The 25,763-nt window shown below is 36.4% G+C and overlaps 1 protein-coding gene across 1 annotated transcript; it reads right to left on the bottom strand.

Annotated features, from left to right (window-relative positions):
- Nucleotides 1-606: 606 nt before the first annotated feature.
- Nucleotides 607-24,802, bottom strand: LOC306847107 (tyrosine-protein phosphatase non-receptor type 2-like). Its single transcript, XM_079380888.1, has 10 exons — nt 24,555-24,802; nt 23,268-23,358; nt 23,069-23,169; nt 19,711-19,809; nt 15,367-15,504; nt 14,984-15,193; nt 11,643-11,804; nt 11,336-11,532; nt 9,622-9,723; nt 607-1,833 (listed from the first exon to the last, which is right to left on the bottom strand). The coding sequence occupies exons 1-10, from the start codon at nt 24,609-24,611 to the stop codon at nt 1,809-1,811; spliced, it is 1,182 nt and encodes a 393-aa protein (XP_079237014.1). The 5' UTR covers nt 24,612-24,802; the 3' UTR covers nt 607-1,808.
- Between the last annotated feature and the right edge of the window lie 961 nt (nt 24,803-25,763).

The following is a 25,763-nucleotide window of genomic DNA, read 5'->3' as shown; positions in this document are numbered from 1 at the left end:
GCCGTCTACCAGGAGATTTTGTTGCACTTTATACTTCCATCTGCTGACAAGCTTTATGGAGATGCTGATTTCCTTTTCTAGCAGGACTTTAGCACCTGCCCACACTGCCAAAACCACTTCCAAGTGGTTTGCTGACCATGATATTGATACCTGAACCCCATATGGAATCTATGTGATATTTTCAAGAGAAAGATGAAAAACAGTGGATCCAACAATACAGATGAGCTGAAGGCTCAATAGTGCCTCAGCAGTGCCACAGGCTGATTGCTTCCATGCCATTCCTCACTGATGCTAGAGTTTGTGCTAAAGGAGCCCTGATAAAGTATTGAGTGCATAAATGAACTTACTTTAAAGAACTTAAACAAAAAAACTTTTGAAATGTTTTACTTTACATGTAATGAATCTAGAATATATGAAACTTTACATTTTTGAAATAAGTTACAAAAAAAAAAAAAAAAAAATTTTTTTGAGATGCACCTGTAAAAACGTGGACCGAAACACAGACCAAATCCATCTAATTTGATGGTCCTCCTCATTCAAAACAACTTTGCCTCTAGCACCGCTTTCTATTAAAAAAAAAAAACAACTTTCCACAAAAGCAGTTTTCAACATCGATAATAATCAGAAATGTTTTTTGAGCTGCAAATCACAATATTAGAATGATTTCTGAAGGATCATGTGACACGGAAGACTGGAGTAATGATGCTGAAAATTAATCTTCACATCACAGGTATAAATTACATTTTACAATATGCAAAACATTTTTTATCAAATGTAGCATTGGTGAGCAGAAGCGAATTTCAAAAACATTAAAAATATTTCCAACCCCAAATGTTTGAACGGCTGTACATTTCAATCCTAAACAAGAACTATTTTCATGATAAAATCTATTCACAGTAGTATTTTACAAAATTTGTAAGTTAAAGTAAAACAAATCTGTGCATGTATTACAGTAAATGTGCTTAACTGTAATGAAAATAGCCAAAAAAAGCTTAAAGCTCTCAAACATGGTCTTATTTTGGGGTGAATTATGAACTGGACATGTCTTGTGAGATTTAAAGTGTGTAATATGATACAGTATGACTAATTTAGTCTGCAGAGACATTTAAATGAGCCATCATTTAGCCTGATGTGATGTTTGGAAGAAGTGAAAGAAACAACACGATACAGAAACTAAATGATAGCAGTTTTATTCATGGATCCTACTCTTGGATAAAGAAAAGTAAGACTCTTCAACACTCAGACACTGCTGGTTTGTTCTGTGTGTCTCAATCAAATGCAATGTCTGTTCATTATTTTGTACAATCAATTTTTTTTTTTACATCTCATAAGGTACACTATGTACACAATGTGAGCACTCTTCAGCATAAGACGTCATCTAACAATCTCACAAACTGAATTTGAGCATAAAGCCCTGTAGATATGATAGGAAATTTCAAGTAATTTCATATAAAAAATAGAGCATTTCATTTTGCCTCTGAAAAAAAGTTGTCTAAAAATACAATGTGTGAACAGCATTAGAAATGCATAGACCTACTTCAGATCCTGCTGCTTTTTCCAACAAAACAAAAAGCAAAATAAAGAGACACAAAATAGGTCCAACGAAATTAAAACCAATCCAAACCATGGCGATGCGCTGTCCTCGAGATATTACGGCGTTTCATCCACAGATATAGTGCTGGTGTGTGCTGTTGTTCAGATTGGAGAAACCTTCTCGAAGAGTTCATGCTTTAACCGACTTCTGAAAACACAGGGGTGGATGGGAGAGCATTATGGGATGAAGATCTCTTGCTGAGGTTGCCATGGAGTTAGGAGTCACTGGTTGTTCTCGCTCTGTCAATACAATCACAAATCACAGTCAAATACATAATATTTCAATCACAATGTTAAAGGGCTACTTCACCCAAAACCCACTTGCCCTCATTTGGTTCTAAACCTGCAGGATTGACACTCTTCTATGAACACGCAGCAGAATTGCTGACGTTCCCTAATAAAGACATGGGCTGCCGAGCTCCAAAACACAAATTCTTGCTGGTACCTCATGAACAACTGTTAAACATAACAGACAATTGAAGGCATTTTTTGAGGATTAAGTCTAGGAATGAGGCTGAATGAGGCTGAATATGGCCAACCACCTCATGATTCAAAAATGCACAATGCAATTCGATTCTCGGTGTATGTCACTTCAAATCCATGCTAAAATACATCTACTCTGACTCATCAATAGAAATAGAACAAGCGGGTTTAATATTCCAGTAATGGAGGTAACTTTGCATTCACATTTGCATGCATTCAACTTTAAACATGTTCATTGCTAATGCATCCTGCGCAAATACATTTCTCCTGCATGTGTGCTGCATTAGTGACAGAATGTTCATTTTTTTGGGTGATCCCCTTAAGCGGCACATTCAATATTTGCAATTTTTCTTTTAAGCTCTGCCTCTGATTAACAGTCTATTAGGAATATTAGGTTGTTAATGTCCCACCATGCAGTTGGGACATTAACGACCAATAAGGACCAAGCTCTTATGATTACTGTGGCAAAATGGCATTCAGTATTGGTAGATTGTTCTCTACCCCTTATTTGCCCCTTTGCCTTCAGCGGTTCAAATGTTGGGTTAAAAAATGAGTGAGTTTAGACCAGGGGTTCTCAACGTTTTTGATCCCCTGTCTGAGAATACATCGAAAGGCTTTGCTATCTGGGCTGATATGTACTGATGTTGTAATAAAAAAAAAATCTATGATTTCAGTTTAATGTTGTACTACTTTTTATTTTTAAGTTGCTTTAGTTGAGAAGCGCTGGTTTAGACTATTTTGTCCATCTTTATTCACCTGACGGATACAAACATTTATCCATCCACTGATATTTATCCATCCAATAACAAATATTTAGTGGGATCATTTCACAGTTCCTGCAATTCCAATGATGTGAAAAAGAAATTACTGCAAACCTGAGTGTGACAAAGGGGGTCAGGAAGGCAAGTGAGTGAAGTTTAATGCTTAAAAATCTGGTTATGCATGCATCCTTTTAGGTCTGATTCAGAATGGCAGAATAAAACAAACATATCCATGAAAAATAAATTAACACTTTTAGCTCAGTCTGCAGAAAGTGCACCACACGTACACGCACACACGTTTGTTTCTGGGAATTGTGGGGACTTTCCATAGACCTCTATTAGTTTATACTTACCAAACAATATTTTCTATCCCCTAACCCTAAACCTACCCCTTACAGAAAACCTGTTTGCATTGTTACACTTTCAGATAAACATCACTTAATATTTTTAATAATTTGTTTCCCTCAGATTTTACTATCCTTGTGGGGATTTAGCATAAACGTGTACACACACACACACACTTCAAGTATTATTGCACTGAGGCTGTGCCAAGAACTAAAAATTCTGCCATGTATCTATCACCATCAGGTTTAACCTCAACACGAATCTAGACCTCTCAGAGACTTTGGTTTGTTGTTAAAATTAGTCATTAAGATGGGGGGGGGGGGGGGGGGGGGGGGCAAACATCACACCATGCTGAAGCTTAGTCTTAAAATGCCAACAGCCACGGCCATGAGAACAGCAGCAATCTCCAAACCAGCACATCACCACAGCAAACAAGGCCCGTGTCTGACTCTCACGTACAGCCTGAGGATTTTGAGGCGGCCGGACAGGCTTTTCTTTACAAAAATCTTGCAGATGCACCATTGCTGCCTCATTGAGGAGGTTTCCCAACAGGGCAGCACTTACTGTGTCACGTACAGCAAATACAGCCCAGACTGCAACCACAATATAAGATACAATTACACAAACCCTCAACACAACGCTGACCTGACAACTCACTGATCAAATATAACATGACATTAGTGCTGGGCGGTGTACCGGTTCATACCGAATACTGGTGTTTATTTTTCTTCTGATATGAATTTTTAAAATTCAGCAATACAGTATGTCCTTTAAATAACATTCGGAACGCGACACAGTTTAAGAGGGGATTCTTTTCACTGTTGCACTGTGATGAGGGCACAGCTGTAAGTGTTAAAGTTCTGCGTGAAAGTTCTGAAACTGAAGCTGTAGAACGTGATGACACAAAATAATTTACCCACAATATCCACCGCCCGCTACCATCAGCTCCCGCGTCTCACACACACGCACACGAGCACGACTTTAGCACTATATTCAGCAACTTTTAGACCCTTTTGGCGGCTTTTTTCCATAGAATATACAGTGCCCTCTATAAGTATTGGAACAGTAAATACAAAATTGCTCTGTTGGCTGTGGAGTCAAGACATTTGCAAATATGATTAAAAGATGAATATGAGACAAAACTACAGAATGTCACATTTTATTATTAGCCGTTTCAACACATGTTTTACCAAATAAAAAGAACAGCACTTTTAGAGTTCATCCACTCATTGATGTGAGCATAAGTATTGGGACAGTTGAACATAAGGCAGATATAAAAGATTAAAAGCTATTATTTAGTTGCAGATCCCTTGCACACAATCACAGCAGTGAGTCTGTGACCCATAGACATCACCAGACTCTTGGTCTCATCCTTTGAAATACTTTTCCCAGCCTTTAATGCAGTCAATTCCAATTGTTGCTTGTTTTGGGGAGTTTCTGCCTTTACTCTCCTCTCCAGCTGGTGAAATTCATGTCCAATCAGATTTAATCTGGAGATTGACTTGGGCAATCTAAGACTTTCCATTTCTTTGCCCTTATAAATTCCTTGACTGAACTGGCAGGGTGTTTTGGGTCATTGTCCTGATGCAATATGAAGCACTTCCCAATTAATCTGGTGGCATTTTCTTGAATATTGGTAGGCAAGATGGTTTTGTATCCTTCCAAATTAATTCTGCTACTGTCATCATACATTAAAGGATTAGTTCACTTTTAAAAAAAAACTTTTGCTGATAATTTACTCACCCCCATGTCATCCAAGATGTCCATGTCTTTCTTTCTTCAGTCGAAAATAAATTAAGGTTTTTGATGAAAACATTTCTCCATATAATGAACTTCAATGGGACCCAAATGGTTCAAGGTCCAAATGACAGTTTCAGTGCAGCTTCAAAGGGCTTTAAACGATACCAGACGATGAATAAGGGTCTTATCTAGCGAAACGATCGGTCATTTCAAAAATAATAACGAACGCGTGCTCTTATGCTCACATCAGATAGATGTTTTACCAGCTAAGAAGTTCATCCCTCTATGTGTTGAGTCACCCAATAATAAAATGTGACATTCTGTAGTTGTGTCTAATATTAATATTTTAATCATATTTGTAAATGTATCGACTCCACAGCCAACAGAGTAATTGTCTTCACTGTTCAAATTCTTTTGGAGGGCACTGTATATACTGACAAACCTAGCGACTTTTCAGGATCAACCTTAGCTATGGTTCAGTTGGAAGATGTTGCCTCTCTCGGCATCTGTTCTGTGCGGTGAGTGGGAGAGAAGCAGTGCATTCAGTTGGCTTTAACACAGCAGACTCGTCAGTAAATGAGTACAAAACAGCTTTCCAAGCACCTGTCGCTTACTGACTGTTTACAATTATAAATGAGCATAGTTTGTCTGTTAATATTATGTACTTTTTAGTTTGTAACTCAGACGCAGTGCGCTGCATGACACAAAAAAGTAATATAGCCAAAACCACCGCATAGCCGCTCTTTAGTGTAGATGCATGTTGATTTTATCAGACGATGTCACGATTATAAATGAGAGTGACTCCTAGTTAACATGTAGGCTATTAATGGGTCTTGTTTAGTCACTATTTAGTGTGGAATATTTCTACAATATTAATTCATCGTGACAGTAAAATAGGGCATTTTAAGTCAATCTACTGCAGTTTTCCTCTCTCAATCAGTAGAAAATGTGGTTAACACCCGGTCATGCATGGAAAAAACCCTGCCATATGCAGTGAAACCGGTAATTTTTTTTAAAATACCTTGATGTAACTTTTTGGTCATACCGCCCAGAACTACATGACCTCCATTTTTTCAAAATCACTGAAGGATCAATCTCATAAAAATGGCTCGGTCATTAAAATAAAAAGATAAAAATAAGAAAATCGCATGTTAGCTAAAAAAAAATTAAGACTATTTTAAAAACTATTTCCCCCCCAAATTTTCATTAGTGTAATGTAAAAATAAAACTGCAACAAGCAAGTGATGACATTTAATTACAAAGGTAATTTGCAAAATACAGTTGTATAGACCATAATAGTATTTGTTTTTCTGAAATATATATATATATATATATATATATATATATATATATATATATATATATATATATATATATATATATATATATATATATATATATATATATATATATATTTATTTTTGTTTAAGAAATCACTGTGTACAGCAATGAGCATATAGGGGAAAAAAAAAATCAGCTTGTCACGAAAATGTCAATGCAAAAAAAAATCTTCTAGAAAGCTCTAAAATAGGCCATCAGAGCGATGATCACCCTCAGTCTGACTGCATCAGCATGCCACTAACCAACTCAAAGCAACTCGGTTTAGATCAGGGGTGTCACACCTACAGACTGTTTTCTGAAATCTCGCCCTCTTTGTCTGTTACATGCACCAATTAAGATCACTTGTGATGGGGGACACTGTAAAATAATCCAAAATAATTAACTGCCATTATACTGGAAAAAATATACATTTTAATATATTCATTTATTATTACTAAAGATAATAGTATTGTCAGTGATCAGTGATGCACCAGAATTAAAGGTTTCATTTGGCATTTAGATTATTTAAACAAAGTTTATTTAATAATCAATTAATCAATCAATCAAGTTTAATAATCAACAAACAATATATACAGGTACATCTAAAAAAAATTGAATATCGTGAAAAAGGTCAATATTGTTTGTCACTCATTTCAGAAAGTGAAACCCATATATTATATAGATTCATTACACAGAATGAAATATTTCAAGCCTTTATTTCTTGGAATTTTGATTATTATGGCTTACAGAGAATGAAAACCCAAAATTCAGTGTCTTAGAAAATTTGAATACTACATAAGATCAATAAAAAAAGGATATTTTAAACAGAAATTTCAGGCCTCTGAAAAGTATGTTCATTTTTATGCACTCAATACTTGGTTGGGCCTCCTTTTGCATGAATTACTGCATCAATGCGGCGTGGCATGGAGGTGATCAGCCTGTGGCACTGCTCAGGTGGTATGGAAGCCCCGGTTGCTTTGATAGCGGCCTTCAGGTCATCTGCATTGTTGGGTTTGGTGTGTCTTCCTCTTGACAATACCCCATAGATTCTCTGTGGTGTTCAGGTCAGGCGAGTTTGCTGGCCAATCAAGCTCAGTAACACCATGCTCATTGAACCAGCTTTTGGTACCTTTGGCGGTGTGGGAAGGTGCCAAGTCCTGCTGGAAAATTAAATCAGCATCTCCATAAAGCTTGTCAGCAGAAGGAAGCATGAAGTGCTCTAAAATTTCCTGGTAGATGGCTGCGTTGACTATGGACTTCAGAAAACACAGTGGACCAACACCAGCAGATGACATGGCAGCCCAAATCATCACTGACTGTGGAAACTTCACACTGGACTTTGAGAGGATTCTGTGCCTCTCCACTCTTCCTCCAGACTCTGGGACCTTGATTTACAAATGAAATGCAAAATTTACTTTCATCTGAAAAGAGGACGTTGGACCACTGAGCAACAGTCCTGTTCTTTTTCTCCACAGCCCAGGTAAGACGCTTCTGACGTTGTCTCTGGTTCAGAAGTGGCTTGGTAGCCCTTTTCCTGAAGACGTCTGAGCGTGGTGACTCTTGATGCACTGACTCCAGCTTCAGTCCACTCCTTGTGAAGCTCTCCCAAGTGTTTGAATCAGCTTTGCTTGACAGTATTCTCAAGCTTGCGGTCATCCCTGTTGCTTGTGCACCTTTTCCTACCCAAATTCTTCCTTCCAGTCAACTTTGCATTTAATATGCTTTGATACAGCACTCCGAATTTATACTGTAGAGATGGTCATTAATTGAAACTCAAATGTAAATATAATATTTTGAGATACTGATTTTTGACTTTCATGAGCTGTAAGCTCTAATCATCAAAATTAAATCAAAAAAACTTTTGAAATGTTTTACTTTAAAATGTAATGAACCTAAAATATATGAAAGTTTCACTTTTTGAAATAAGTTACAAGAAAAAATTAACTTTTTCACGATATTGTAATTTTTTGAGATGTAACTGTATAGCATAATGCTCCTCTCTATAGTTATTTTTTCTAGCTAACTATCAAGCTATCGAGACTGAATGGCCTTCCTTAGTTAAATGTAACGTTATGCAACAGTTTTCAAGCGGTTTTATTAACGAGATTTCAGTGCATTACTATCAGTGATGCCAGTTGAATCCAACACACAGACATTATAAAAGGTGCAAGAAATTGATGCTCAAAAAAAGACAACTACACTGATCCTCACGGGTGTAACTGCACTACTTCTGGAGGGACTGTTAAATCATCTGCTATAACTGACCCACAATGCAACAGTCTGACCAAAGCAAGAATCACTAGTATAGTGGTTGGACAAAACAATGTGAAGAAGATCCAATTATTATAGGGCTTAATCACAATATTTGTCTTTTCACTGCAGCCTGCACACATTTTATTATCTTTTTGTTGCCTATATTCTCTAGATCGTAAGATAAGCTGAGATTTAGTACAAACCGTGGATAAAATGGGTGACTTGTCGGACTTCCAAACAGGACAAACCATGGGAACCCGTTTAGCAGGAGCGTCTGTAACATTACCAGCCCAACCGTTTGGTATTTTAAGAACAACAGTCTTTACAATTATGACTGCGTATGCAAAGCATGACAAGACTTTATCAGTAAAGTGACAGGAAACCTTATTCACTTTGAAGACCCCGTTTCCACAAATACCGATGACAGAGAACTTTGCAAAGCCAACATCCATGAAAGAGCTACAACTGCTCATACATATTCACAGACACCAATGATAAAATGCAAAACATATGGAATCATAATCATAAAGCCTAGACTGTTGTAGCACAAAGATAAACTTCAATATCTGCTATAGCCAGACAAATGACCTGGCAATCAGCTAACTTAAATATGATCAAACCACTGTGGATTAGTTTTGGAGAGTGGAGTGAGAAGCCCATTCCCTCCTTCAACAGCTCTAAAGCAACTGGAAGATGTTTTATAGACAGCATTCTAATGGAGACTATTCAGAAGTTGTATGAATCTATTCTAAGGTTTAAAGCTGTATTACATGCAAATGGCAGAAAAACACTTTAATAAAGAAATATTGGCTATTTCCCAGGTGTTCACATCATTTTGTCCAACCCCTGTATACCCTGATGACATGAGTCTGCAAATGGCTTGATCTCTAAATGGCCCAAAGACTAAATAGTAACTATAGTGAGGCACGAGCATCTCAAATACTAAACACCAAGTGACATTATGAGAACTGAGTGGGTTGAGGCATCTGTGGTATTATACGACACACATGAACAGACATGTTGAAATGATTCAGCGTGTCAATGAGGAATAGAACACACACAAAAAAAAAAAAAAAAAAAAAAAAAAAAAAACACATTCCATCCAGACCAGACCAGACAGCCTCACCTTTTTCTTTTCTTATCAGAGTCGGTGATCCTGGGTTTTGTCTGCTTCTGAGTCTTCTGCGTGGGGTTGGAGATTTTCTCATCTCTTTGCCTTTTGCGAGCACTGGAGAAAAAAAAAAAGGGGTATATAAGCTGAAAATCTAATACTCTAACACATAGTTCTAACAAGGTCTCATTTCCAGTAAAAAGGTATTTTTCCTATTTGCCATCACTAAATGCAAAACTCTACCCAAACCGAAACAAAGTGACAGAAACAAACAAAAAAAAGAAACAAAGCAAGTGACAGAATGTCTTGTTGCATGTTGCTTCTGTGGTTTGTTAGGAGAAAACCTCTGATAAATATCGAAGAGATAAGACTTTGTGGTGTTAGCCTTGATAAGCAAACACTATGGAAAATGTTTTAATCTATTAAATGACAAATTGTGTGAATCTCATTGCAACATTTAACCCCTAAATCTAAAAGAAATAATAAAAAAATAGTTTTTTAGGACCATTTAGATATTTTGGATGGCGACATTATTTTCTTGCCAGTTAAGCACATTCTTCCCAAATTTTTATTATCATAATACCTCTAGATATTGTAGGTTTTTATTTATTTTTTACAGTAAAACAAGATTACTGTAATACACTCATTTAAATCTGCATATATTTAAGTATTACCACCATGTATTAAAAAAAAAAAAAAAAAAAAAAAAAAAAAAAAAAAAAAAAAAAAAAAATCACATTACTGTAGTGTAATGAGTTGTTTGTTTAAAATGTGTGGTAAAAAAACACTAAACAATGCAAAAATGTAAATATGCCTTTTCTTAAAACTACATGATATTTCTTAGTCTATTTTGTATGGTGTAATATATGAACCTGGAGCACAAAACCAGTCTTAAGTCGCTGGGGTATATTAGTAGCAATGGCCAAAAATACATGGTATGGGTCAAAATTATAGATTTTTCTTTTATGACAAAAATCATTAGGATATTAAGATTATGTTCCATGAAGATATTTTGTAAAATTTTTACCGTAAATATCAAAACTTAATTTTTATTAGTAGTATGCATTGCTAAGAACTTCATTTGGACAACTTTAAAGGCTATTTTATCAATATTTAGATTTTTCTGCACCCTCAGATTCCAGATTTTCAAAGAGTTATATCTCGGCCAAATATTGTCCGATCCTAACAAACCATAAATCAATGCAGAGCTTATTTATTCAGCTTTTATATGATGTATAAATCTCAATTTCGAAAAATTGACACTTTTTTGTGTGGTCCAGTGTCACATATGACAAATTGACACTCATCCCATTGAGATTCATCTCATTCTAGAAGCAAATCAGTCCAACCTTTGTAAAGCATTAAACAAATGCTAAAATAATCCTGTGACCAGTTGAATAAACTGCTTGGACTAGTTTTACAAGTCATCTAAATTGTTTTGAAGACTTGTCATGACTTTTTACAGTCATTTACATAAAACACAAACTGACCTAATCTAAATTTGAAAAGTAAGACCGATCACCCCTTGGTTAACTGCTAGTTGGTCAGACTAGTTCTTAAGACACAGTCTTAACATAGCAGCGATGTTTGTGCAAGTCAGTGGCAGCTGGAATTCATTTGGCAACTAAATCCAGCTTCTGAAATCATGCTTGATGAATGCCGATTCCTTACAGGCCACATGCACTTTTGGAAACACCAAATTTAACGTATATAGTGTCTTGCTACATACTTTGTTCCAGCATCTCTGTCTGATTCTTTATTGGGGGTCTCCAGGCCGGTTTTCTTTCCTGTCTTTGGGTCCATCCCGTCCTCCAGACGAGACAGTTTGCTGCCGTTGTAGCGTTCTGTGCATTTAGAAGGCTGTGGCGGCGGGGGAGACTCGGACAGGGGCTCTTGGTCCTCTCCGGAGAGCTCTCGCCACTGTTTCTGCACACACATAAATAACCAAATTAATATCTTCAGCATAAACAAACGCAGTAAGTCTAGTCCAGGGTCCAGTTAATAATAATTCTGTTGAAACTCTGGTGATGACATGCCTGCACAGATGAGTCTCCCATAATGTACTTGGCACCTTCCAGCACAGCCATGTACGAGAAACGCAGCTGGTCGGGGGTCTGAATCAAACCCATCCTATCCTTCCTCATGTCTAGGAGAATCTTTTTGATGTCCACCGCCAGTGGGTCTTTCCTTCTGTCCATCTGAACACATCAGTCATAACAGAAAAGAAAAGCAGTGGTTAATTACCTCCAAGTCTGAGTGGGTGACAAGCAGGAAAAAAAACATAAGTGCTAAAGAGTGAGCTCTTATCACATTATAGTCCTTTTTATTTTTTACTGTGTTGAGGAAATGAATCAGTAGAAGACTAAATTAACCAGGTCGCACAAAGAGGAGTGTAGTGTAGTGTAGTCTGTTTTAGTGTCTGAGTCGGAGTCTGCGTGAATGATTGTGGTTGTATGAAAAACAAATAAATTCCATATTGGGTGGGTAAAAGCTGCGCCCCCTCCTGGATCTCCCTTGAGAAGGACCTAGTGCCGCACCCGAGAGGGATGAATGACTGTATGAGCTCTATAAATAAGGAGAATGGAGAAGAAAGAATGAAAGAATAATCCCTGTGTGAATAAAGGGACTAGAAGGAGTGAATGTGATTTGGAAAAATTTGTATCAATAAAGATAGAATTAAGATCTGTTATAAGCTTTTACTTTTTAGAAATCTTTGTGATAGTAAAGGAGAAGATTTCGGAGATCAAAGCAGCAGAAGTGAGATCAAGACATTAAATAAAAAAAAGTATGTTATAAATACTTTTAAGGGCGGACAAAAGAATTTAAAAAAATAGAAGAGAAGAATAATAGAAAAATAATTTTTAGTAGATTTGAATATTGAGTGATTATAAAATAGAGTTGAAACTATAAACTCAGAGTACATGCATCAGACAGAATAAAAAAATAAGTTTAAAGATGCAAGTGACAAAATAAAGGTTAAAAAAATAGGAGATCATTGGTTAAAATAGTTAAATTAAGTGGAAACAATGAAAGATAATTGGCTATAGAGAAATATATATAGAGTCTTAAATATTGGATTGTAAGATTATAGGAAAAAGTATGGCAGCCACTCCGGTGGAAATATTAGGATTAAAATATACACTGGGTAAAGAATTGAGATATAAGGTCTCAAACAAATGGCAGAAGAGAACTAAGAATATGATGATAAAATGGCCAAAAGAAGGGACATTTGATGTAGCATGGTGTGAGGTAATGGAAATTCTGATAAAAAACATAAAACTAAAATAGAAAAAAAAAAGCAAAAAGAGAAAAAGAGAACGAAGTTTTGGCCATGTTCAAAAAAGAAGGAAACAGACATGCAGACAACTCAGGTGAAAGTGACAAGAAGAGACCAGTGACTCAAGATGACGTGCAAACTGATGACAACTCAAAAAGAGATAAGCAAGGAGGAATTTAAATGTTATGAGAAGGGAAATATAGACGTAGGAAGATTTGAAGGGAACTGCAGCAAAATATGGAAAATACCACGATGTAAAAATGATTGTTTAGTGATGAAAGAGGGCCCACCACCAATATTTGATGATATTAATATTGCATTGATTAACATGGTGGCTGTGTGAATTAGAATATGGCCTCTTGACAACATTACCAGACAAATGGTCAGGATTATGTACTAGGGTTACACTGACACATAAAATGAGTCACATCTCTCTAGAAAAGGAAACAATAAATGAAGAAAATAGAACCAAAAGAGCAGATGAAGTTGAACCTGTAGTTTATATAAATTCAACTGGTCAACCTAAAGGCATTCCTAACAAATTTAATGCAAGAGATGAAGTTAAATCAGAGTTTGAATCAATATAAATTTAAAATATGAAAAAAAAAAAATACAGAGTGGAATAATTACATAAGTACAATCAGCAAAGATGTATTAATTACACTGTTGAGGCCTTATCACTTCTAGGAGAGCAATTGGATGCAACAAGCAGAATGACAAAGCAAAATAGAATAGCTTTATATTATGTGTTAACTGAAAAAGAAAAAACCTCTACGATGCACAAAGTGTCTGGGCTGTTATTTTTTTGATGCTACAATGTTTTGATGTTTAATTCTATTGTCTTTATACATAACTATGACAACCAAAGGCAAATACTGAACCAATTACACACTCGTGCTTATAACATTGTTTTGTATTAGATAAGGGGTTACGGAGGTGGGATCTTTTACTCCTTCCTAGTCAAGTGTGGGGGGAGAGGTTTGGTCCCATTACTCCGCCAGAACGCTGTTACATAATCTAGTCATTGGAGGTAGAACTGTGTGACTTCATTTAGTCACTAGGTAGTGATAACTAATAGGACTGGGTTATGAAACTGCACTCTGGGTAAAGACAAGTAAAGGTGAGACTTAGTAAGTCTCAGAGGGGGGCATGTGGTGGATTTTTATTAGTCAAAAAATGAATTAATCAAGTATAATTAAGGTGAAGTTAGCCATTTATATATCAAATTATTCTTCCATTATAATCATATGCCTGTGTGTGTGTCAGAGGCCAGCATGAATGTAAAGTGCAGACCCTCAAAATGGGTAACAGCTGTAAAAGTGCAAGAGGGGCTGCTTTCCCTTCTATATATACACATGTAAAGAAAACACAGCCTAAAAAGGTGAAACCATATATGAAATGTATTGAACACGCCTAGAAGAAAGACTATTTAAAGAGAACGCAGAATACATTCGGGAGAACTTTCCTGCAGGAGGCTTCTCGGCTTTATTTTCTTTTTTTAATAAAGTCTATTTTCTGGCATCGAAACCCCAAGATTTGAGAGAGATTATTCATAGAAAAGGCGGAAGCCACCACAGAACCAGATGAGTCCTTTGCACAATCTGACTCTGCAAAGCTGCAATACTGCAAAGCTGATATAAAACCACCCAGCTTTATATCAAGCCGATGTAAATCTGCTTTGACACAATTTGCATTGTTAAAAGCGCTATACAAATAATATTGACTTGACGATAACACAATACGCATGATGTGGCATCACTGCAGGGTATATGTAGTCTAATCATTGGAGACTGTAGTAATATCGCTGTCTAACTCAAAAATGTTTGTCCAAGCCGGTTTACTTTTCTGGAAACATATTATTAATATTAATATTTAATAATATTACCAATCTTAACTTTGAACACACTTGACTGGATGTTGATATAAAGGCTAAAATGCTTAAAATCAGACATTACAAAAAGCTTAGGAAGTAATTATATTGTCTTTTTTGTCTCCATATAACTAAAAGACAGACTTTCAATGATCTACAGTCCATAGAAAAACTGAAAATTGCTCTAATAGAAGAAAAACTATATTCCTAGTTTTAGTGATCCAACTCACCAAAACAAGACAAGTGTCGACCAGAGAGAACGTTCCTGATCGGCCGATTCCTGCACTGCAGTGGACGACTGCTGGACCCTGGTCCATCCCGAGTGAGCCCGACTCCCGCACCTTAAACAGGAAATTCAGGAAGCTGGCTGGGGATTCTGGGACACCAAAGTCAGGCCATGTGGTATAGTGAAAGTGATAGATCTGTCTCATCTCCCCCGTCTAAGTGGATAAACGAATAGTAATTAAAATAAACAAAAGAGAATAGACAAGAATTGTACATAATATTAATATCGCTGCAGCGTAGGATTGCCATTAAAATCTGCATGAGAAGACATCAGATGGCGTTCTGTGAGCAAGAACGTGATTTTCAGTGGTCAATGTGAGAAACTTACATTTGCATTCTGGAGTTCCAGCACTCTGGTGGTGTAATATGACTTTACGTCCTCTGACACTAGTGTTACCACAAAGCGGGTGTCACGGAACGACATCTCTCGTTCTTCTTGTGTCGGCCAATATTGTGCACACTTTTCCTGCAGTAAGGTATAAATAATGAAAAGTAGAAAGTTCCTTTGTTTAAAACTCATCTGTAAAAGCTAACAACTTCCTGATCTTTCCTGAAATGTTGTATTAAAACCCAAAGGCTGGTAAAGATGTTGTAAATTTAGATACAACAGCCTGCATTGACTGTGCTGAGGTCAGTGCATAATTAAGACAAATTTAGAAAACAAAGAGTCATAAGATGCTTTACTTACGTTCTGTGATAGTCTTATGACTTCACTACAAATAATAGGATCAGTCTACAATGCCCAAAAGCATGACTGTGAGAAAACACTGGTTGGTTATTTTAATTTAACTGTTCAAAATGTTTTTTTACCCATACAGTTTCAGTTACACCCACTAAGGGAATTTATCACCAAATAAGCAACGATAACTGGGTCAATGATAAATAAAGATAATGTGAGATGTTGAAGATCTTAGAAAGATGATCTTTGCATTCATTTCAAAAAGATTTTCAAATTTATTTTAAAAAGGGAAAATACCCTTGACAAATATCATTTATGAAATTTAAACAGTCATTAAATCATGTTCATCATAAAATATATAAACCGCATTTAAGAATTTGTTGTAATTCTTTGAATTTGCTTTTATTTTTAGATTTTAATTTATTCACATCAATTCACAAAACACTTTATTTTTAGTTTTTATTCTTTTTTAAAGATTTCTATTTAGCTTTATTTCGGCTTTAGTTTTTTTTTTTTTTTAGCACTTTCAAGCAGTTTTACTAATTCTGTTTTCCCCATTTAATATTTCGAATTTATTTTAAGTTTTATTTAAATTAAATTAACTATTTTCAACAGCTATCAAGAACACTGAACTTCTACACATATACAGTTGGGCAAAAAAGTATTTAGTCAGCCACCAATTGTGCAAGTTCTCCCACTTAAAAAGATGAGAGAGGTACATCTTTTTAATTTTCATCACAGGTACACTTCAACTATGAGAGACAGAATGGGGGGAAAGAATCCAGGAAATCACATTGTCTGATTTTTAACGAATTTATTTGCAAATTATGGTGGAAAATAAGTATTTGGTCAATAACAAAAGTTCATCTCAATACTTTGTTATATACCCTTTGTTGGCAATGACAGAGGTCACACGTTTTCTGTAAGTCTTCACAAGGTTTTCACACACTGTTGCTGGTATTTTGGCCCATTCCTCCATGCAGATCTCCTCTAGAGCGGTGATGTTTTGGGGCTGTCGCTGGGCAACACGGACTTTCAACTCCCTCCAAAGATTTTCTATGGGGTTGAGATCTGGAGACTGGCTAGGCCACTCCAGGACCTTGAAATGCTTCTTACGAAGCCACTCCTTCGTTGCCCGGGCGGTGTGTTTGGGATCATTATCATGCTGAAAGACCCAGCCACGTTTCATCTTCAATGCCCTTGCTGATGGAAGGAGGTCTTCACTCAAAATCTCACGATACATGGCCCCATTCATTCTTTCCTTTACACGGATCAGTCGTCCTGGTCCCTTTGCAGAAAAACAGCCCCAAAGCATGATGTTTCCGCCCCCATGCTTCACAGTAGGTATGGTGTTCTTTGGATGCAACTCAGCATTCTTTCTCCTCCAAACACGATGAGTTGAGTTTTTACCAAAAAGTTCTATTTTGGTTTCATCTGACCATATGGCATTCTCCCAATCCTCTTCTGGATCATCCAAATGCTCTCTAGCAAACTTCAGACGGGCCGGACATGTACTGGCTTAAGCAGGGGACACGTCTGGCACTGCAGGATTTGAGTCCCTGGCGACGTAGTATGTTACTGATGGTCAGAGGTGGGTAGTAACGAATTACATTTACTTCGTTACATTTACTTGAGTACATTTTTTGGGTAACTAATACTTTTAGAGTATATTTTAAAATGGGTACTTTTACTCTTACTCAAGTATATTTTTAGAGAAAAAACGGTACTTTTACTTCGTTACTGTGGGCGACTCTCCTCTCGTTACTGTATCTTAATGCAATACAAGTTAAAAATGCTTCAGTTTATTCCAAACGCGCAGTCTACTTTTCTCTGGGCAATGAACGATGCCCATTCGCGAATGATTCATTCTTTTGAGTCGATTCGGTTTAAAGGCTTTATCAAACCAGTTGGCAAACCAGTGAATCGGTTCCCGAATCAGTTTGAATGATTCATTCAGTTCCCTGCCGCACGCGCTGAGTCTCTGAAGCGGTTCTCACTCAGATAACAGAGAGTTTAAGAACATCAAGAGCGCTGAAGACGTGGCTTTGGATCTACAGTCAGTTGAAAGCAAATCTGCAAAGGCTTGTTTGCTAGAGCTATATGAAGATCTTTTATTAGATGAACACCGCGTGTGCTGTCTACTGTTCCACAGGTATAGGCCACGATACCACTATGACATTACCAGTTTGTTGTACATGTACCTTACATTAAATACAATGTATAATTTATACATTAAATAAGCTGTCACAGAGTATGAAATGAACACCCGCGGAACCCGCGTTAGCTCTGCGCAGCGGCGCGCGGCCTGTTCTAGACACAATTAATATTCATATTTTTACAAAATTTACGCTTGCAAAAATATAGGCTACATTTGTTTACATTTTGCAGCACAGAAGATCCGTCAATATGCATTTGTTTCGTTATGTTCAGAGCAGTCATGTGAGGCGTTTTCAGAGGTTTCAGTGTTATAGGATAATACATAATTAATTTACTTTAAAATATAATTTAATTCAGTGATGCAAATCAGAATTTTTATCAGCTGTTACTCCAGTTTTCGGAGTCATATGATCCTTCAGAAATCATTATAATATATTGATTTATTACCAGTGTTGGAAACAGTTTTGCTGCTTAATATTTTTTGGAACCTGTGACATTTTGTTCAGTATTCTTTGATGAATAGAAAGCTAAAATGAGCAGCACTGATAATAAATCAACATGATTTCTGAAGGATTATGTGACTCTGAAGACTGGGGTAAAGGCTGATGAAAATTCTGATTTGCATCACTGAAATAAATTACATTAAAAAAAAATATATATATATTGAACTGCCGTTCAATATATATATATATATATATATATATATATATATATATATATATATATATATATATTTTGAACGGCAGTGTGTGTGTATACACATACACACATTACATAAATGTAATCTATATATCTAAATAAAAATAGACTATATTCAGTACCTATATGATCCAAAGTAACTAGTAACTAACTACTTGAGTAGTTTTTTTATCCAATACTTTTTTACTCTTACTCAAGTAACTATTCAGACTATTACTTTTACTTTTGTAAATATTTGTAGAAGTACTTTTACTTGAGTACAGTTTTTGGGTACTCTACCCACCTCTGCTGATGGTAGCCTTTGTTACTTTGGTCCCAGCTCTCTGCAGGTCATTCACTAGGTCCCCCCGTGTGGTTCTGGGATTTTTGCTCACCGTTCGTGATAATTTTGACCCCACGGAATGAGATCTTGCGTGGAGCCCCAGATCGAGGGAGATTATCAGTGGTCTTGTATGTCTTCCATTTTCTAATAATTGCTCCCACAGTTGATTTCTTCACACCAAGCTGCTTGTCTATTGCAGATTCAGTCTTCCCAGCCTGGTGCAGGTCTACAATTTTGTTTCTGGTGTCCTTCGACAGCTCTTTGGTCTTGGCCATAGTGGAGTTTGGAGTGTGACTGTTTGAGGTTGTGGACATGTGTCTTTTATACTGATAACGAGTTCAAACAGCTGCCATTAATACAGGTAACGAGTGGAGGACAGAGGAGCCTCTTAAAGAAGAAGTTACAGGTCTGTGAGAGCCAGAAATCTTGCTTGTTTGTAGGTGACCAAATACTTATTTTACCGAGGAATTTACCAATTAATTCATTAAAAATCCTACAATGTGATTTCCTGGATTCTTTCCCTCCATTCTGTCTCTCATAGTTGAAGTGTACCTATGATGAAAATTACATGCCTCTCTCATCTTTTTAAGTGGGAGAACTTGCACAATTGGTGGCTGACTAAATACTTTTTTGCCCAACTGTATTAGTTCTTTAATGATATGCTACTTACATAGACTCCCTAAGGCTCTGCTGAGCTCTGTAATATGAACTAAGAGACAGACTTAACATTTCATTGTAGTATGAACGAGTGTGGAGGCTGAAAGCTCTTATAGTGGTGCTTTTAAAAAGAAAAGGTTTGGATCAATGAAGCTTACCGAGCCTTTCTCTATTACTCTGTTGAGCATTATAACAGCTTTGGTCTTCTGCTCCCAGATCATCAGCCAAAAATGACCACAGGTGTTTCTCAGAGGACCCTGACAATACAGAAACACAAAAAAATTGAAGAATTAGTTGGGATGGTCCACAATAGTCACAAGAATGCATCTTATGTAATACAGCTCCCTAGGAAATTTGAACCCAACTCCAGACTATTTTTCAGAGCTTTCGTAAAACAGATGAGCTGACTAGTCATCGAGTAAACACTGGATGATTTTGAAAAACATGTCTCACACCATCTCTAGTAGTTACCTATGCAAAAATCATGTAATGCCAAAAAGTCTAGCACACCTACACAATTGTTGAAAAATATCAAACCAAAACTGCATCTCAAATGGCTGACTAATGTTTTTGAGAGCGTGTGACCTTCGAAATGCTACCCACACAGCTTGGTTCTAACAGACATTTGTAAAACCTACCAGCTGCCTACATCATCCTGTAGTAACATCTCTGTAAAGTAACTGCCAGAGATGGAGCGAAGGTAACTTTATAGTGCTGATAAAGGTTTTACTAAAAGCTACCAAGTGGTTTACAATCCTGAGCAAAGCCATTTCACCGCAGGTTTCTATAAGGGGGCCGTCCCTGCAATTAGTCCACTGAAAATAACTTCAGACAAAAAATGCCTGCTTAAGGCATCTTAATCACACATCAAAACCTAACCTTCTAGCTCTGAAAACAATGAAAATATTTATTGAAGTCCTATGACTGTTTCTTCCCCCGATTCCTCATATTCATGTGAGAGCTGGAGTCAGTGTCGGCATCAAGCTGTTTTTCCACGCATTCTCATAAACAGCATGAAATACACCAAATTATCCTTTTTTTGCCGTTTCTAAAATCAGACTTAAGACTTTTTAAAAGACTACATTTCTACACAATATATACACACATATTGAAATCGGTTTATGTACTAATATATCAATACATACAATATAGAAGTCGATCAACATTGAAATTCTGATGATGCAATAATAATAATGTTTAAAAAAAGGCTATAAACTGATTATTGTGCTAGTAAAATATATACATTGAATTGATTAAAAATGTTCTTTCTTTATGAGACACGAAAAGAGAAGCTACAAGTGTTTACTTCATATAAAATTTCAGATACAGTTTGTGTAAACAAAACACCAATAACATTCAGAATAAAAGCCTCTTATTTGCAGACTTGCATGTTGTACTACTTTCAGCTGCTCATTTAAAAAGATAAGGGGTCAAATCTGCACCACTATAAACTAGGGGTCGACCGATATGTGTTTTTTAGGGCCGATACCGATTATTACAGACCAAGTAGACCGATAACTAATATATTGAACCGATATATGTCTGGTGTAAAAATGAAAATGAATATCAAAATTAAGAATAACAAGGGCTCTGACAAAAATGGCCTTCCCTAGTGTTGGTTGCACTTCTTACTCTTGTCTTCCCCCATGCATCCATCTACAATAAGGGTAATATATAAAGAGAGAGTTAAAAGTGGGGCCACTGTATGCTTCATGATTAAGCCTATGAATACTAAATACTAAAGCTAAACAGCTTGGGGAAATGTAAGTATTTGGCTTCAATAATTTACATGTTAGAAATGTATGTGTAATAGCATAACCTCTCATGATTCTTCATTAATTATTTTCGGTTGACTAAATCATAACCTACAAGAGGGGACTATTCAATTCATCTAATGCACATCAATTGATTAATTTAAAAAGCGCAATGTATATAATAAGTGTAAATAATTCATAGCTCCATTGTAGAAGTTGCGAAGAAGACCGCAACTATTTTAATGAAACTATAACACTAATAGCCTGTTATAGGCACACTTGGTTCAATAGCCTATTGAAATGTCCCAATTTCCGTCATCATAATCTTGGCCTATGTGACAGTAACTTAATCTTGGCCTATGTGACAGTAATTTTCATTAGTTTTCATTTACAGAGCAGTGCAAATGAAGGCATAAAACATTAATTTAATTTATCTTTTAATCAAATGAGTTAAACTCAAATTTGGCAAACAAATGTGTTTACTATTAAAATTAAAACATGGAAGAAATAGCGTATTGTGTGATTGTTCTTTTAAACAAAAGTTGTAATAATTGTAGTAGTATTAGTAAATAAACCGAACTTTTATTTTGACGGGTTGCCATGAGGACCTCTTAAGTTTCTGTAGCCTATTTATGATATGACGATCGTTTTACTCAAACGAAACAGTCAAATGCTCATGAAATAACTGATGTTCATGTATTTATGTCCTCATTTAGTGACATGGCAGATGCGGAAAACACCGCGAGCGTCGCGCACTTCAGTGTTTGTGTGTGTGTGTGTGTGTGTGTCAACACCGCGCGTCTGTGCCTTTCACATATACAGAGACACGCCGAACATGCAGAATTCATATTTAAATAGTCTTTTTGCAGCTTAATGTTTACAGATAGTCCATATTGTGAGTCGATTTAAGTGTACTGACCTACTTTTGATTAATTCATCCAAACTTTGACTAATTCCGCGACTCCGCGTTATACAGTAAATGCTATTTATATGACTGGATTCCGCGATTCCCCCTGCGTTTCCCCCATCTCGGAAACCATAAATAGATAATATTGAGGTTTTTACAACTTCAGTGTAGTGGATTGTAATTTATTGCAACTTGAGCAACGTCTGCTGCTGCCTTTGAGAGATAACTATGCGTGATGAAGCAGCACCAGTTAGCAAGCGCTTTCAGTGTGAGAGTGCCTTTAGTCTTCCACGTTGATTGGTCGGACTCCTGACTCTCAACAAATCAGATGCACGGTGGGCGGAGACTGCTCTAGGCCACAGAGTGGTGAGTTCCGACAGGCTGCATCAGAGCCAAATAGTGCGTTTCAAAATTAAATAATTTTATTGGCACATCGGTTTTGAAAATGACCGATACCGATTATCATAAAAATGCTTAATATCGGTGCCAATAATCGGTCGACCCCTACTATAAACATCTACAACATATTACACTCTAAACACTTAAGTAAATGTATCATAATTCACCTAGAGCAGATCTGATGCTATCTCCTGTAATAAATTTACAATATTAAGTGATTGTGAAGAACTGTGAATTGACAGGCCTGTAGAATGTGCAACAGAACCGCATTTTGACTTTGAACATGCAACGCTCACATTTATTTTATGGATCACAGCCTTATTAAGTTTAATCATCACATTAGGCCATATCGTGATTCATGTTTTTCTGTCCCTAAATTCAAAATGATCATTTTAATGAAATTTGAAATAATGAAACACTTTCAAACTGCACATGACATTTTAAGGACCAGCTCACCTGGGTAAGTATGTATCTTCTCTGGGCTTCTTCCATTACCACAAGGCTGGCATTGATGTAGTCATTTTCTGTGTTTTCTAATTTCACTCGACTGTGGTCAACTGACATGTTTGGAAAAAGTTAAACAAAGTCAAACGCAACTTTACAGGCCAGTTGCATTACAATGACAAGAGATGAATCAGAATCTGACGTTACTTACACGGGCTCACATCTCTGTATCGGTTCCGATTGCGATTCTCTGGATACTTGGCCACTTTGAAAGCACATTCGTGTGATTGGTTGCGTATTTCCTGGAAAAGAAATACATTCAAACATTGAGTATTTCCTGGAAAAGAGCTTCAAAACAACAGTTAAATCAAGTCATTACTGCTTTATTAGGCTCATCGAGTTTCATTTTCAACTGCCCGAGCCCATGTCTGCAAACACAGGACAGGAAAAACACATTTAAAAGAATTTAGCTGATCATGTCAGTTGCCACTGAACAGCTTCCAGAAGTAGTAACGTAATATTACTGGAAACATACATCAAGGAAGCTACATGTTTATTTTGTTACAGATAAACTCACTCAACGCGATTTTGAATGAGGCCTACAGATATATGCTTATTTAGCACTATAAGAGTAAAAGATTTGAAAACTATTTGATAGACTTTAACACTTTTTAAGCAGCAGTCATATTATATATAATACCATGCCAGGCTCTTAGGCTATTTTCATGGCAAAAACAACCAAAAAATACAAGTATAAAAAATACAATAAACCAGCAAAGAAACAAACAAGTTATATTATACAAGATTTGTTTTTTACATTTAATACTTTTTAAGTACACACTGTTTAAATGTGTAGGATACAACATGTAATCCTGTTTTAATGCTGTCCTCCAGTGGCTTAATATTATTAGGACGACATTTAGTCAGCGACAATAGGAAAACGTAACAGTTTCTGTTTATTGTAAATACACGTGTATAGGTCAGAAATAGCGAACAGTTGTTATTTGTATAAACGAAGGGAATGTTGCACTGTTGACCGAAGAATTAGGTCCCAAAACCTAGTATGTTGCCTTCAGCTTTTTTTGGCCTTAATGTCAGTTAAAATGTTGTATACTGTAAGATCTCGAGCTCAGGCTACACGTTGTTCAATTTAGACTGTGCTTTCTGTGGTTATGACAAAGCAAGTATCATAATAAAAAAGTTAAACCGACTACAGTGCCCAAACATGTTGTCTATGTAGTTGGTTCATTAGGCTTTGAGGCACAGTTACAGTTTCACTCACAACACTGGAGTTTACAACAAAACTACCACAATAACATCCCGGCTTCACAGCTTCACTTTCATTTGATCCAATCTCAACAACAGTCAAAAGGAGACCAGTGACAAGCACACGGAATTAAAGTTTGTAAAGACACAAGGAGATAAAAAGACATCTCTCTCACGGCTAAATGTAGATTGCGTGGCTCATTAGCATGCTAGCCGTCTTAGCTTTACTTACTAAATAAATGTTCTGCCAGCGGCCCTCTGAATCTATGTCCTCAAACTCCTGCTCCATGTCTGCGTCAATTCCTTCCCCTTTAAGCTTGTTTTTTTTATTGAGAATGAGCGTCACAGCTGTAGAAATCGCTCATTTCTCGTCCTCACACTGAGCAAAGAGTCTGCCAGTGTTTGTCCGTGTCGCTGACATTTGCGACGAGAAGCTCAGACCCCTGCGCATGCGCGTTGAGGAGAGCGACGCTTGTCTGCGCATGCGCAGTGAAAGAGCGCATTCAAGATGTCAGAGCAGACCGAACATGTGTCAATGATTATTTTTTAAATTTATTATTTCATATAAGCTTCTTTTGTGTTATAGTGTGATATTCACGTCTCAAATGTAATTATTTTTGCAATGATTGACATAAATGAACGAGAGAAAAATATAATTTGTCAAAATAGGCCATGGAGCATTAAAAATGTAGTCTTTCTCTTCGTATCGGCACCACTATAATCAGCAAAATGCTGAATTTTCATATCAAATTAGCCTATATATTTAAATTGGTACCGAGTCAATGCAAAAATAAATTATAGCCTAATATATGTAATAAACTCTTTTTTTTTCTAATATACTTTTATGATATTAGTTTGTTATTAGTGTTTTTATAGGTTAATATTATCACAGTTATCAGTGGTAGGCTACTGCATGCAAATATCAAATCTTACAGACAATATTTAACTACTGAATAAGAAATATGAACAATAACCGTGGGAAAAACAATGTTCCTACATATCAAATACTTCGAGCTTCTCTTCATCCTGTGGGTCGCAGCCAGATTAGATTCAAATAAATGTACGTGATTCTGTTCATTAGTGCAGTTTTATCATATTGATGTTCTGTAGGTGTGTCGTGATGTTGTCTGCCGCATGATGGCGACAGGGAACACAGCGTACTTAGCTACATTTAGATGTGAATAGAGTGGATTTGGGATATAAGATGTCCTTTTGTAGTCTCCAAAGTGTCTGATAAATGTAGAAAATGTTCAGAAAATACAGTTTTGTCAGAATCGTCCTCAAGCTTAAACCAGAACTTGGGAAAACATCTTTTTTTCAACTATGTTTGTCAAACCTTTTAAATCCTACTCTTAATATTTATTTTCTTGAAAGTATTTCATACCAAAAAAGGGAGGCTACTCGTTTTCAGTTTATTTGAGTTTATTTATTTGATACCTTA

The sequence above is a fragment of the Barbus barbus genome (assembly GCF_936440315.1).
Source record: "Barbus barbus genome assembly, chromosome: 27".
Taxonomy (NCBI): domain Eukaryota; kingdom Metazoa; phylum Chordata; class Actinopteri; order Cypriniformes; family Cyprinidae; genus Barbus; species Barbus barbus.
Note: the sequence above shows the minus strand (reverse complement) of the source record. Positions and strands in the feature narration are given on the sequence as shown.

Excerpts from the sequence above, each read along its gene's own strand:
- LOC306847107 (XM_079380888.1), bottom strand. The coding sequence starts at position 24,611 with ATGGAGCAGGAGTTTGAGGACATAGATTCAGAGGGCCGCTGGCAGAAC. Across the intron at positions 23,359-24,554 it reads GCTGGCAGAACATTTATTTA|GAAATACGCAACCAATCACA; the intron begins GTAAGTAAAGCT and ends TTTCTTTTCCAG. Across the intron at positions 11,805-14,983 it reads TCGACACTTGTCTTGTTTTG|ATGGACAGAAGGAAAGACCC; the intron begins GTGAGTTGGATC and ends TGATGTGTTCAG.